Genomic DNA, 15426 nt, shown 5'->3' with positions numbered 1-15426 from the left:
GATGCATGCATGTGAAACAAACCAAGGCCCGGCTTCTTTGAGACTTCTGCAAAATCTGTGTGATTTGATAAGATTCGCTTTACCTATGAGATATGTTACTTGTTATTTGTGAACATGAAATTTGTCTTGTTCTTGTTACCCTGACAAAGTGAGCTTCAGTCACATGCTTTTCTTCTGAAGACAATAGTAAAATCATGTTCTGTCTTGTTTTTAATTTACTAAGATTCTAAGATTGTCTATCAGAATTATCTGGAACTGCAAGTCCCAGAATGGGTATACACCACTGATCTTTGTAGAATGACTGGATTTATATTCATTATATAGATCAGTGGTGTACACACACTGCTGTTCAAAAGTTCAGTCATGGTCAGTAAGATTAAAAAAAAAAAAAAAATTTAAGCGTTTTATGCCCACTCGGGCTGCATTTATTTGAACAAATTACATTTTAAATTTAAATTAAATTGTAATATTATTTAACTAAAATAAAATCATATTGTGAAATATTATTAAAATTTGAAGTAACTGTTTTTTAGATTTTATTATGTTTTAAAATACCATTTATTCGTGCGATGGCAGCCATTACTCAAGTATTCAGTATCAAAATGATCCTTTGAAAAATAATTCAAATGCAGATACCAGTTCTTATTATTATCATTGTTGTCAACAGTTATGCTGCTTAAAGGGGTGGTATAATGCCCTTTTCACAAGATGTAAAATAAGTCTTTGATGTCCCTAGAGTGTGTATGTGAAGTTTTAGCTCAAAACACCTGCACAGCTATTTTTATATAGCATGTTAAAGTTGTCAATTTTTGAGGGTGAGCAAAAACGCACCGTTTTGTGTCTGTTCCTTTAAATGCAAATGAGCTGCTGCTCCCGGCACAGAGGGCGGAGCTTCAACAGCTTGTATCCTTTTACCTCACACAGACATGCACTGAAAATTTCTAAAACTTTTAGCCTTTTATGTTCAAACCGGAGTCAGACAAATATGGAGAAACTCAAGAAGAGGTGACAACATGTAGAATGCAACAGGACGTTTCTGAATGGTTAGTTGATGAATTTGTGTAGCTTATGTGTAGTTATCTTCTAGTCATTGATTAGCATATTCTGCCTTGATAATCTATAAATCGTGTTCCGGGGGCGGGGTTTATGTAAATTTTACGGTTGGTGATGTCACTAACCCGGCAAGAATGTCCTGTAGTCCCTACCAGCCGTTTGTTGTAGTCCTTAAAAAATGATTTCTTTAAAAGCAAATATCTCTCTTTGCTTTGAACTTTGAGCATTGCAACTTTGCAGATGTTGTTTATGCTTAAACAGCAACATTACACACTAACTAAAGTTAGAAAAGTGGAATCATAATCAACCATCCCTTTAATACTTTTGTGGAAACTGTGAAAGTTTTTTTCAGGATTCCATGATGAATAGAAATGTCAAAGGAGAAGCATTTATCTGAAATAGTTTTTTTTTTTAATAATGTGAAAGTCATTACCGCCACAAAAGTAATAATTTCTTTAAAAAAACTCTTACTGACCACAAACAGCAGTGTAAATGAGACTATACACTGTGTATGTGCATTGCTCCCATAGAAGTCATTATATTGTGTGTCAAGCTCTTTTTCCATGACCTTCTTCCCCACACATACAAAATAAAAGTAATTATGTTTAAAACCCTCTCAGCGCTGCTCACCTGCTGATCATAATTGTGAAAGCTGTGGTCACAAACAATATAAAACAAAACACGCTTGCACACACGCACATGCTTTTTTTTTTTTTTTTTCTTATTGACTTTTGTGCACATGCTGCTTTCTGGCACACAACAGCTCAACCTTTTCATATTTGCTGTTCCACTTTAACACATCAGTGGTTTTTGGCTTGCCATCGGAAGGCCTGAAACCACAAAAAAAATCACCCTGATAATCATCTACTTTTTACTTACTATGCCCTAGAGGAGATACATGCTTTTCCTTAAATAATTCTGTTGCAATTTACTTGTGTAAAAACTGATGCCTGTGGCTATGTAAACTAAATGAATTAAAACCCCAGCTCGTAGGAAACATTATGCTTACTTACCTATATAGAGAGAGGAGTCTTTCTTTCGCACATGATCATCTATGTAGGACACACCCAGGGGCTGAACAGGTGTTGCACCGATACCCAGCAGCACCTGGGCTCCAATCAGAAGCAGGTACATCATGTTGGTGTTGGCTCTATTCCCACATGTTTCATCGGTTTTAGAGGTGTTGGTGCACACGTCTCGTCCCAATTCCTTGCTCCATGTGTCTGTGATCAAGTATTGACTTGTGAGGAATTCAGGTAATGCAGAGAGCAGCGCTCCCAAAGCCATGACAATGCCTCCGCAGCCAATTAACCGAGGACGGTGGGCTTTAGCACCAAAATAACTAACAAAGAGAATGAGGGCCAGGTTGCCGATCTCAAAGCTGCTGGCAATGACGCCCACATCAGCGCTCTGAAGATTGAAGCGCCGCTCCAGTGTGGTCAGCACGCTCACCTGAGAAATAAACAAAGCAGAAGAATTACTGTAATGTTAATCTTACAATATTGGAGTTTTAGGTAAATATATATATAAGTATATAAATATATACACACATTTTTTTAAAGAAGTTTTTTATGCTCACCAAGGCTGCATTTATTTGATCATAAATTCAGTCAAAACAGTAATACTGTGAAATATTTTTACAATTTCAAATAACCGTTTTCTGTTCTAATATATTTTACAATGTAATTTATTCCTGTGAGGCAAAGCTGAATTTTTGAGCATCATTACTCCAGTCTTCAATGTCACATGATCCATCAGAAATTATTCTAATAGGATGATTTGCTGCTCATTTACATTTTTTGCAGGATTCTTTGATGAAGAGGAGAAGAATATATATATATATATTAGGGGTGGTTAATCTGTCTGATTTCCCGATTCGATTCGATTACGATTATTGAAGTCCCGATTCGATTACAGTCGATTTTCGATTATTAACGATTTTCGATTAGCGATTATTGATTTTCCAGTTCACAACAGTAAATAAAAATACACTAAGTGATTGCAGTATTAAAAAAAGTCAGCTGCTGAATTACATAACTCTTTTATTGAGTAACAACTCAAAGCACTTTCTGTGTCGTGTAGTTATAACTTCAGAATTATTTGTATGTAGCTTATGTTCTGTAGAACACAGAAATGAATACATCACATTGTGTTGTGACTCATCAAGTTGAACCAAACTAGCTTTTAATACAATGTTGGTATGAGCCACCACAGTATTTTACAAATATAAAAAATAACACAAAGTGAAAATAAAGTGGCATTTTGGCGTTAATATTGAAACGACAGTTACCATGGTGAATACACAATACTAACAAGAACTGTTAATGAAACATGGAAACTGCTCCTGGTGAATAGAATGAAAATCATGCCTGCATGCAAATCCTTCTCAGCTAACACATGACGTAGCCTACCAGTAACGTGATTTATTGGTATTTTACTTTTATTTCATGACTTACTAATTTACAACGAACAACGTTGCATGCTCGTAGTTTCCTTTGCACTTTGCACTATACAGTGAAGCGATACACGGCGCGCCCCTCCGCATTTGCGCGTGCAATTGAAGAGTGTGCGCTACGAGTACAGTATAACGGCTGACAGGACAGGAACGTCCGTTTTTCTGAGGTGAAATACTTTTTATTTCAGCGTACACATACGTCACTGCCTGGTAGTTCCTATACTGTGCTGGGTTTTCTGAAGTAGTTGTGATTCGCCTCTCATAACATAACATGCTCTAAATGCACGCAGAGTGGATTTTTTTTTTAATTTTTTTTTTTATAAAAAATCGATTTTTGAAAATTTGATAATCGATTCATACTCGTCCATAACATACTCGCGATTAATCAATAATCGATTTTTTTCACCACCCCTAATATATATATATATATATTGGTATTGATATTGATATATATTGATATATTGATATATATATTGGTCAAATTCCACCTTAAACAACATAACAACAAATCTAATTTAAACTGAGAGTCATCTTGGAGAGGTAACACATGGCGGTAAAGATCAGTGAAGAAACTGTCTTTATATTTGCTAATATTTACACAAGATAACACAAAATGAGATACAGTTACGCTGCATGCTACATGGAAATGACAAGTCAGATTAAAGTAATAAAATCAAACCAAACACAGCTATTCCAACAAGGGTGTAATAAAAGGATATTAAACCATGTCAAAGAAGAGAACTAACGACACAGTAAAACAATCGTTTAGACAAATTCTTTCAATCATCAACATGCTACTTGTCACACATTAATTATCAAGGCCTATGACAGAAATAGCTGGTGGAAGGGAAATAATGCCACCAGGCAGCCTTGAAGAGGAACCACAGGACTTTAATGAAGCAGCTTTGAGCTGGGGCAACAAATATGCCATGGCTGTGAAAAGAGCATGTTACTGAGGCCACGCTCTTTACTATAATCCTATTCCTCTAGAGCGAGCCAACTCCAGGCCTCTCTCCGATGCTGCACATGGTCTTTGCAAATCTCCCCTTGCTGCACGACAGATTCCTTTGACTATAGAGATCATTTCAATCTGACGAATAAGACAATATTCACTATGTTGTCCATGGAAACATAACAATGCTTTCTCCTTTCTCCTACTGTATATCAACGGATGTTAGATAGCTAAATGTTGCCATTTTCTGCTGCTGCTAATAGATACATTGACGCTGCTGTGAGCATGTAAGATATGCTGCTCCTACATTAATAGATTAGACATACATAAATCCCGTTGCAGATCTAGGCAGGTGGAGATGGGGGAGGTGGAGGGTTTCAGAGGAAAAACATAAATAAATACAATTATTATATTTGTCTTGTTTTCATTGCAATTAATTACATTTCTTAGCTAAAGCCTTAAGATAATTTACTGCTAAAATATATATATATATTTTTACAGTTAATTTATTCCTTTTTTTGGTAATCATAAATGTATTTATTTGGTAACTAGCCATGTAAAAAGATGAAGAATGTACATTCAATTAATACATTTGTCCAAATAGGATAGCATCCACTGTAATTGTGCTTGATGGTTGTCTTTACCAGTCTATCCAGTGTTATTTATAGACCTCTTTGTGAATAATTGAACTTCTGATTAACACAGTTCAACGAATGGATTGACATAACTGTGTGAAGCACAATTTCTGTAACCAAATTATCTGTATAGCATAAAACTGTAACATTCTGTCCAGAGGAAGATATTCCTTAACAGTTAAAATGGCTGATGTGAATAACGAGTTTAATGTGAGCCTTATACATAGGGCAGTGATGTTGCTGTCATAACTCTCTGCTAATTTGATTTGCTCTAACTCAGTTTCCTGTAGTTAGCCTGGTGCAATTTAATTGGAAACCTTGGACAGTCTAACAGACCACTCTGTTTTGTGTAGAACTGATGTTCGTGACACATTTGCAGTCCACTACAAGCCTGACTTAAAAGTTGTCTTGTGTTTCAGTTAGTAATATGAAAAATGCTAAATACATCACACTCACTGTTAAACAGCTGGTATACAGTATGACTTAGCCTAGATAAACTGCAAGAAACCAAATACTGTTCATGCACACTGTTGACACATTTTGAATATCATAGTTACTTGGCCATTGTCCATAATCATGCTTTACATTTTGAATATCTTTCTAACAAAAAGGGTTAGAGAAGACCCCTATACAAGCTCTGTCTTAATATACTGTGTGTGTCATAATAAAATATGAACGAAACTGTAGCACCCAGAAGCTGCTTCTCAGACAGCGCGTGAACAGCCTATTGAACCGAGTTCTCTTACATGTGGACAAATTCGCACAAAATTATGTCAAAATGCCTGTATAGGCAATTATCCTTTTGAAACATAGTAGCCTAGGTTTTGTCATAAGTGAATGTAAACAGTTAAAAGGAAAAAGCATGTGCAACAGTATGTTGGATATGTGCAGCTCTTAAAGTGACAGCAGCCTAATAAACCTTCTGCTACCTTTGTCCTCAAGGTTGATCTTAAAGGAGAACTCCGGTCAATTTTAACATTGAGCTCATTTTTTTGTACATTTGGAGTGCTGTCAATACAGAGAACAACGACAAAAATCGGTGTTGCCTACACCATGTTATCCTCTTTTTAAAATTTGCACCCTGTTGACTTCAATGGGGCAAGTTTTAAACCAGCTTTTAGCCTCTTAAAGGTACCGTATGTAGGATTGTGGACAAAACTGGTACTGCAATCACTTTAAAAATACTGTAGAGCCGTGTATCCCCTCCCCCTCCCCCCTGACTCGAGGTTGCCAGATAAGCTGCAGGATTCAGCAGAAACGTAGGCTGCTTCAATGAGCTTCCAATGGCAAGTGATGACGAGACGTACACAGTAAGTTTTTTTTTTTCTGTTAATTGTGTTTATGCTTTATGAGAGATATTTTGATGAGTAATTACTTATTTTAAAAAATTACTAATTGTTGAGGTGCTGGGGCCATAATAGCTGAAGAGATAAGCGTTTTTGATTTGATATTTAATTTGATTTGATTTCTTTATTTTGAACATATAAATACAATTACAATTCAAAAAAAATCTGAGAAAAAAAAAAGGATAATAGTAAAAGAAAACAAAAAAACATATAGACTTAAACAACAAAATAATACTTCCTTAATTTCAATACGAAAAAAAAACCTTGATTTACAAGTGCTAAAGTTTTTGTCATATTATAGGCTAAAAACAGAATAAACATTTGCCACAGAAATTATAACACGGGACAAATTCAATATCACCAATGGCTATCACAGGGTTGTTTTCAGTCCCATCAGAAAATATTGTTAGAGTAACTAAATTACATTAGCAATGGTCATACAGGTCAACTTGCAGCATGTGTAACTTAGTCCACGATATACGTGAAGAACGAATGACGAATATTTTTTTCTGAGGTAAAGTTAGGCTTGTCTCAATTACGTTTTAAATTGCCATAATGGTCGTGCTAATGTTTTCATCAGCGTCTCAGCATAATGACAGAGAAACGGGCTCCTATAATGCATTGCAAATGCATACGTCCATGTGAGCTAACGTTACGTTGCTTGAACACGCATAACTTTGTTCGACTGTCATGAATATATGAAATGTCCATTGACATCCAGTACAAGTTAGCCAAGCATAGATGAATCTTACCTGTCTAGGAGAAAATTAGCAACGTTGGCGTCTGTGTTCAAATTCTTCTCCGTTTTCAGCCGTCTCCATCTTTCAAAAGCATCTCCTATACAAATTCTGGTTTTATTTCGGACTTTGTCACAACGAATTTCTGAATTATAACGAGGTCTTTTTGATTTAGTAACGTTAGACATTTTTATCCGACTAGAGTTAGGGTAGGTTAGGTTAGAGCAAAGCTGGCAACCCGGATCCCGAAACACTACTGACTTCGTGATTGGTAGATAGGTGGAGGGAGGCGCTCAGGCCAAAACACAAAATGACAACATCAACATCAGTTGAGGGCTGCAAGTCCACTTTTTAAATGACAATATCCTAGCCATACTACTGTTGTCAGTGATATAAGTATTTGAAATGAACATGATTTCTTAATGTCTAGTGACACATCAGGGCAATTTTATGATTAATTGAAATAGATTTCTTACATACAGCTCCTTTAACATCCTTGATGTGTCATTACAAGTGCACAGCTAATGTGAGTGATTCCTTCAGAATGAACGCGGGTGAATCTGACTGCAGTAGATGTGAAAGATATTAATAAAAATGATGTTATTTCAGCCAGCACACATACATGTATTTACATCCTGTTTTCGGTCGAGGTCCATAGTAATCGATTGTCGAGTTCACGCGCATAGGTTTAGATCACGCGTGTGAACTCGACAATCGACTACTGTGGACTTCGACCGAAAACAGGATGTAAATACATGTATGTGTGCTGGCTGAAATAACATCATTTTTATTAATATCTTTCACATCTACTGCAGTCAGATTCACCCGCGTTCATTCTGAAGGAATCACTCACATTAGCTGTGCACTTGTAATGACACATCAAGGATGTTAAGAGGCTAAAAGCTGGTTTAAAACTTGCCCCATTGAAGTCAACAGGGTGCAAATTTTAAAAAGAGGATAACACGGTGTAGGCAACACCGATTTTTGTCGTTGTTCTCTGTATTGACAGCACTACAAATGTACAAAAAATGAGCTCAATGTTAAAATTGACCGGAGTTCTCCTTTAACAACAAAAGACAAAGAGAAAATCACTCACTGATCTTGACTGGTTGAGCCCCGCTAGAGCAACTCTAAATATTCACCGTGCTGCTATTAAATTAAAGATAAAAAATGATAGAGCAATAATATGAATAATGAAAGTAACAGCAGCTCCTACAAAACATTTCCTACAATGCATAATTAGGCATGAAAATAACTGAAGGAAATATCTATTTGTTAAGCCAAATCATTCTTTTGGTTTCTCAGACCACTATTTTTAAAAATGCATTGAAACTACAAGTATAGATACTAAATGCTAATACTAAAAATGAAAGTATCGGTATTGGACTCATTCTGGAAAAAGTGGTGTTGTGGCCCCCTCATTTTAACATTGGATTTTTAATATCCAAAAACATTAAATTGCTTAAATTGTTACTGCCTTCCTTTAGTTATTATTTTGGAATAAATGCAGTTTCCGATTTTCTCAAACAGCGACCCCTAGAGTCGCTGTGGAGTACTTGTATTTAACGTTACTGTCGTAAATGCCACTCACGCACGTAACTGCACTCTTCCGACCGCGCTTTTCTTTCTTCGTTTTGTTCGTCGACTCTGCCATGATTCACGTCTGAAATGCGTGCTAGTGTCTTTCATAGAGGCTGCTTCACATGCTGTTGATGTATGTGACGTCGTGCCGTAAAGCAAGTTGTGATTCTCGAAAGACTTGTCGGGGCGCCACCTCTCAAACCTGCATTGCTGGTTTTGCCAACGGCATCCCCCCCCCCCCCCCACTGCTTTGCTATCGGGATGATTCACCCTACAAGGAGTTTGTTTACCATCGAAATGATTTCGAAGCAGTTATATTAAGGTGCAAATCTTGCATAGTGTGCCTTTAAAACATTAGCTTGATGAGATTCATACTTGGGTTTCATAAATAGAACAATACAAACAAAAAAATAATATTTGGTTTCTTTTTTGATATAATGTAATTTAAAGTAATGTTTATTTAACCAGGAAAATGTGACAACATTAAGTTAAACTGGGACAGTGTATACATAAAGTGCATTGTCCATGCACTCAGTTAAATCTTTACCAATAAGGGCAACGAAATGGATTTCTTTTTATGTGAAACAGAATTTTTTTTTTTTAATTCCTGTTTAATAAAATGTGTGTGTGTGCTTTTGTACTATTCACACTGGCTCTGGTCAGTTGCCAGACCCAAAGATATATGCCAGGCTGCCAGCCTACAGGTTCTGGAAGCATAGCAAAAGGACAGGACAGGCCACATCCCCCACCTGCCTCCACTTTCTGCTTGCCTCAGAGTCTGTGCAAAACCTGCTGAAACCTGTTGATTAAATAGCTGGGTCTCACTGCATACATACATCAGTGCCAGTTCCACTGCAATAGGGCACATAGGCTGCTAACTTTAATGCCAAGACACATTCAACAAGTCAGCAGCATCAGCTAATGCCAAATCTCTGTTGACTCCATCCTGACATGCTCACACCCATTGCCCTCTAATCCTTCAGCATGAAACCCCATTATTATAGCAAGGCGATGAATTATTGAACAATGAGACAAAAGTGTCTATCATGTTATTGTTGAGTCAAGTCAAGCTTACATAATAAGCAATGACAAATTGTGCAGAACAACCAGTCTGCATCATTCAAGCGTGAAATGTTTTCAAGAACATGTGCGGCTACCAGGCATCCTTCAACAATCTGTGTTTGATTTTGAACATGAGAGAGGCGCAGCACTGCCTTATCAGTATGACAGGATACAGAACAACAGAAGTACGTTCCATGAATTGAGATTTCTGAGAAGAGATGGTGGACCAATAGAAAACAGTAACTTTTGATAAATTAGTTATTCTGTATGGCATAAACCACAGTTGTTGATTTTATATACAGTGGGAATGTTCTTTAGAACAAATTAAAGCAGAAGACTGTACCAGTAAGAAAATCAAAACAGTTATAATATTGGTATTATTACAAAGCATGTCTGATTATTGAATACAATAATTTCAAAGAATGAGAGATAGCTGGCTGTATAACTGCTCAAAGCATCCATCCCAACAGTTCAAAAGAAAACGTGATGGGAATATAAACGAGGGATGTCATTTACAGGTTCAGCCCATTGTTTGCTGTCAGGCGGAGATTGATTTTGAGTCCTGCACTGTCAACATAAACACATTCTTTTTCATCATTAAAACATTTCACCCATACAGAAATGAACTGCACTTTTGAAAAACATATTTAAGTGCACTCACATGAGATGAAACGTCTGCTCATACTAGGATCCTACAAAAGCTGATTAATTTACCTTGGAGTGAGTCGCCCCATGAAGGCCGCCATGCTGAGATCACATGACCTGCTGAATATCACCAAAGACTATAATAACACAAGACGCGCGTCAGCGTAACTCGTATTGTTTTGAATGGGGAAATGTGCAACGCTCAATATGGCAGAAGCTCCGTTTCCTATAGAAACAGTCAGACGAGCACTTCCACTGCGCATCCGCATTAGCTTGATCCAGCTGAAAAATGTTGTTTTCTGTCATGATTTGAGCGTTTAGAAACAATTTATGAGACAGTTGTTGTCAGATTTCATTGGTGATTACAGATTTCAAATATGAAATTTAATCGTAAGCTTGGAGAACAGTTTTGGAGAATTTGATGTTTCCCCGTTCAAAGAGATAGGAGCCGAGAGGCGTTTTAAAGATGGCCGCCGAGTGAAATGACTTGACTTTGATATCACTCATCTCGGTAACCCAGAGAAAAGAAAAAGAAAAAACACTTACACAGAAGTACATTTTTTATCTTTCAAATCTTCATGGGGAACTTTTTTACCCTCATGCGAAACTCTCGATCGTGCAGATTTCTTGCAAAAATCCAGACAATGGTTGGGGCAGATGAATGCGAGCTTGCAGAGGTGGGTTTTAAAGCAACACTAAGGAACATTTTTATACCTTAAAATAATGTTTCCAAAATCATATCAGTGGTTCATCAAGTCGTAACAGGGTGAAAGGCACTTCTGAATTATATCTATGCACACTATGCAAGTTTGCCAAACCGGGTCGCGTTTCTGTAGTTCGAATGAGACAGAAAACTAAAAATTTGACTTGCTTTACGTCAAGCGTTACAATAGTCAATATTTAGTTTTTCTTCGTTTCTGATGTCGCAATACATCATTTCATGAAATCATGCAACATACTCTACCTTGTCTGTGGACATCGTTCATTCCAAAGCCGGTGCTTCATAAACAGCTAGCATGCGTGCGACAGTAGACTGAAATTATTTACGACAGCGGTAATGGACAATTCCGCTTCCAACCTGTAGGGCGGCCGAAGAGGAAAAGTTCCTTATTGTTGCTTTAACATACTACATGGTTTGGGAAGTCCTAAATACCAGAGAGAAGTCTGAAGTTTTCAACGGAAAATCCAGTTATGATTAAACATTATGAGGTGAGAAATAAATAAAAAAATGAAATATGCACAGATGAATTGTACATAATAAAATATATAATATGCATTTAGAAAATAAACAGGGTGAATTTTCATTTCATGCTGAGTAGTTAATAGTTTTCTTAATTCCTAACAGAAGAATATTAACTATAGACAGACTACATATAATTTACAATGCACCATTTAGTTTTACATCACTCTTAAACTGACCTTTTGCGGCTGCTGCATTTAAAGCTGTCTAAGAGCACGTACTTGCTGAAACAGCTAATCTTACAGGCGCAAGTATGGTGGCCATGTCATACAGACATCTCCATGTTTCTGCTCAGAACTCTATCAGGTACAGGCAAACTGAGCAAGCACAAATTAAATGAGTTGAGGTTAGAAGAACAAGATATATTTGTTTGGATATGTCACGTGGCATGCCTGCCAATGGACATTTGCAAACTCTGTCCCAGCATTTTGCATCACAGTCAGAGTAGCTACTTAACTATATGCATATTGAAAGCTATGCAAAGATTAACACAAGTTGTGAGAGCTTTCAGGAGATAAAAAAAAAAGACACAGGACTAGCTCTCTTAGCACATGGGGAAAGTCCAGACAGCCAAAGTCAAGCTCAGGGCTGGGGCTAAACTTAGGAAACTGACACAATGTCCAGGAATGAGTCACTGAGTCATTCTGTGAAGGAGGGTGGAGACTCCATCTCAAAATGGACAAGAATTACAGTTGCTTCTGAAATAATCTAAATGATTCAGTCCAATATTACATGGAAAATTTCTAATGGTACAACATGACCTGCATGCTGATAAACTGTATTATATTTTTAACCTTGAACAAATAAAAGTGGGTCTAAACAAAACATTTTCATTGATCTCTTGCATTCTGTATAAATAACCTAGACGTTAAACAATCACTCGAAGTATACAAACTTGTACTGTTTCACACACATGTTTGCTTTAGTAAGACATATTTGGAAATATTTTGAAGCAATTTGATGGCTGATTTGTCTATGGAAAAACCCCAGGGAGGATAAGTTTAGTTTAATGCCCTATTTATCTGTCAAAATAAATCTGGGCAATCTCTACATTTTCCAGTCCCACAAAGTTTTTTTCTTTTTCTTTTTTAAATTGCAGAGTGTTGATTTGGTTTCCAAACATCACAATTTCCATAAGCTGGGAACAAATCCAGTCCACAACAAGTGCACCCCTTTGAGACTGTTCCCATGATGTATTGTGGCTTTCTGGCACAGAGCAAATGATTGTTTCCTTTCCAAATATGGTCTGAGCTTGCACAGACATCAGAGACGTCCCATGGGTACGGAGGACATGGCTGGACAAATCTCATCCTTATCAAAGAAGCTATATAGTGAGGTATCCAACTCACGACACCAAGCAATGTGAGAATTTTCATCGGACACAAAGCAGAGACAACCACAAAGCAGCTTTGCTGTGTTTAACATTTATAAGCAGAGTTGTCAAAAGCAATCAAATCTTGAATAACTGCCAACATATTGACATTATCTTGCTGCATAGTAACACTTGTTTAGTTAGGGGTATATTTGAGATGCCATTTAATAAAATACATAATGACAAGATAAAGACTTTGACATTATCGGGTTCCAATAAGATAAATATTAAAAAGGTTATAATCAAAAATATCTCTCAGATATCTAAACAGATAGTTCTGTTACCAGCATCCATCACTATTTTAGCTTCATAGTAACACTGTTTTTGTCAGGGACTGTATATTTGAGGTATAGTAAGCCACCTAATAAAATAACGTTTTAATAAAAGTTTCCTTTTTTATGCAGTAATGTTTTTATAAAAGCAATAATCTGCTGTGCTGTATTATGAATAGTCTATACATACAATGTGTTTTTTTTTTTTTTTTTTTTTACAATCGAAGCGTATTTTTTACTCCATCACAGGAGCGGGTCTCTCTAGTCTAGTGAGATAGCTGGTGCAATAAATGTAAAACCAGGAGTGGATCTAGAGCAACACTTTACAGTCGCTAATGAAAGTGACTCTCTCTCCGTTCCACTCATATAGCCAACGCTACAGTACAGTACAGAACTTCACACACAAAGCTTGATGCTAATGCTCCTTTGGGAACTATTTTCGTTGGCAGGAAGGAAATGTCTAAACTATCAGTTGTCTGAAACAAGTTATTCTAGATTAATTTTCATAGAATTGTTGAAAGCAATGTCACGCGCAATCAGAAGCGAATATCAGAAGGCACCTGCCGCAGAATTACAGCAGTTCACCTTCCAACTGTACTTTTTGCTCGTGTGATATCGATTAATGGTGTTTTATATTGATGATGGAGATTAAAATGATCCACATAGGCCTTAGCTTTTCTGTCATACTAGCCCACAGCTTGCCAGGCATCTTATTTCTCACAGCCTGACAGCTAATCTTATGACTGCTAAGGCAGCTATGCTTTAGGCTACTATAACACTACTGTATGTGTTCACTTCATTAGGCTATGATAAATCCGTCACGCTTCATGCACTAAACTGCACTTATGAAGACTGAAGATACGTATTAACGACGAGTCAAACTTTGAGTCAAACAAGTTTTGTAAGTTCAATAAGAACAAACATATATCCAGAGCCTAAAGTGTATAACTTAACCAAAGCCAAATGAAACGCATCGATTTACTTACCAAGTATGCCCCCACTGTGCCCTGTGCCAACATCAGAGCACATTCCGCCACTAAAAATATCTTAATATTTGAGAAACACGAGGGTTTCTTATCATCCTGCTGAGGGTCCTCGGAGCTCCTCTGCTTTTTCACCAGCATCCTGAACAGTCCAACCGCCAAGAAACGCAGCTATAAACTATTGTAAACGGAGAATAAACGCTAAACCAAGCGTGTCTTGATATATCTGTAATGTAGCTACTATAACTGCTGTTGTTTACAGTCAGACTCAGTGCCGTGTGACAGACTTTTCATTGAAACTCCGCCGATGAATGAAGACGAACTAAACTCTCCTCCTATGCGCTGTATCGCGGAAACGGAGGATAAAAGGTCGCTGTTTTTTACTCCAAACATGTTTCTTTCCCTCTGAGACTGTCCGAGCTCCCGTCGCGTAGTGTTTGCTCGTATTCCGTCACCATCGCTCGAGTCCGCATGCTTGATTCTCCGCCTCGGTCATTATGACTGTATGTGAGCGTTTCTCACATACCGGTCGGTCTTGCACAGTAAAGACACACGGTAGAGGCGCTGTGATGCAGGCATCAGCTGAATGCTTTACTGACTCGTATATTCAAAATAAAGGCACATTGAATGGCAAAAACATGTTTTAAATCATTCATGTCAGTAATTTTCTGGGTGAATTCGGATCGTTACGCGCAACACAACACTGGTTTTTGGCGATATAGCTTTTCTTAACTTACCTTAAATATGTAAACAAAACAATAACGATTTCTGTGATATATTTTTGATGTGTTAATGCAACATAAAATGATCAATAAATGTCAATAACTAGGATTTTATCACGTAACACGCGATTTCTGTTTGCCACCGTGACCTGTAGGCATTAGTGCAACATTTTGAAAATTCTGTGGAAACCCATACACTTAGGCCTATATATTAATTAAACACATGCATACAGTAGCCTACAGTACATACTACAGTTCATACATAAAGTACAAACATGCCTACATAGGCCTAGATACAATAAAAACATACAGTACAAACATATTTACAGTACACATACTTTTAATGGCCATTTTCTTCAAGGAAAAGTTGT

The 15426-nt window shown here is 37.0% G+C and overlaps 1 protein-coding gene across 1 annotated transcript in view; it reads right to left on the bottom strand.

The window, feature by feature from the left end:
• The window catches only part of slco3a1a (solute carrier organic anion transporter family member 3A1a), a 69643-nt gene extending 54790 nt beyond the window's left edge, over positions 1-14853 (bottom strand). Inside the window, exons 1-2 of the mRNA XM_081372812.1 lie at positions 14337-14853; positions 2067-2505 (exon numbers count right to left, since the gene is read on the bottom strand). Coding sequence (XP_081228938.1) covers positions 2067-2505; positions 14337-14474 — 577 coding nt within the window. The 5' untranslated portion in view covers positions 14475-14853. The remainder of the gene's footprint in view (positions 1-2066; positions 2506-14336) is intronic.
• Positions 14854-15426: the final 573 nt, after the last annotated feature.

The sequence above is a fragment of the Scardinius erythrophthalmus genome (genome assembly GCF_964197995.2).
Source record: "Scardinius erythrophthalmus genome assembly, chromosome: 8".
NCBI lineage: Eukaryota > Metazoa > Chordata > Actinopteri > Cypriniformes > Leuciscidae > Scardinius > Scardinius erythrophthalmus.
Note: the sequence above shows the minus strand (reverse complement) of the source record. Positions and strands in the feature narration are given on the sequence as shown.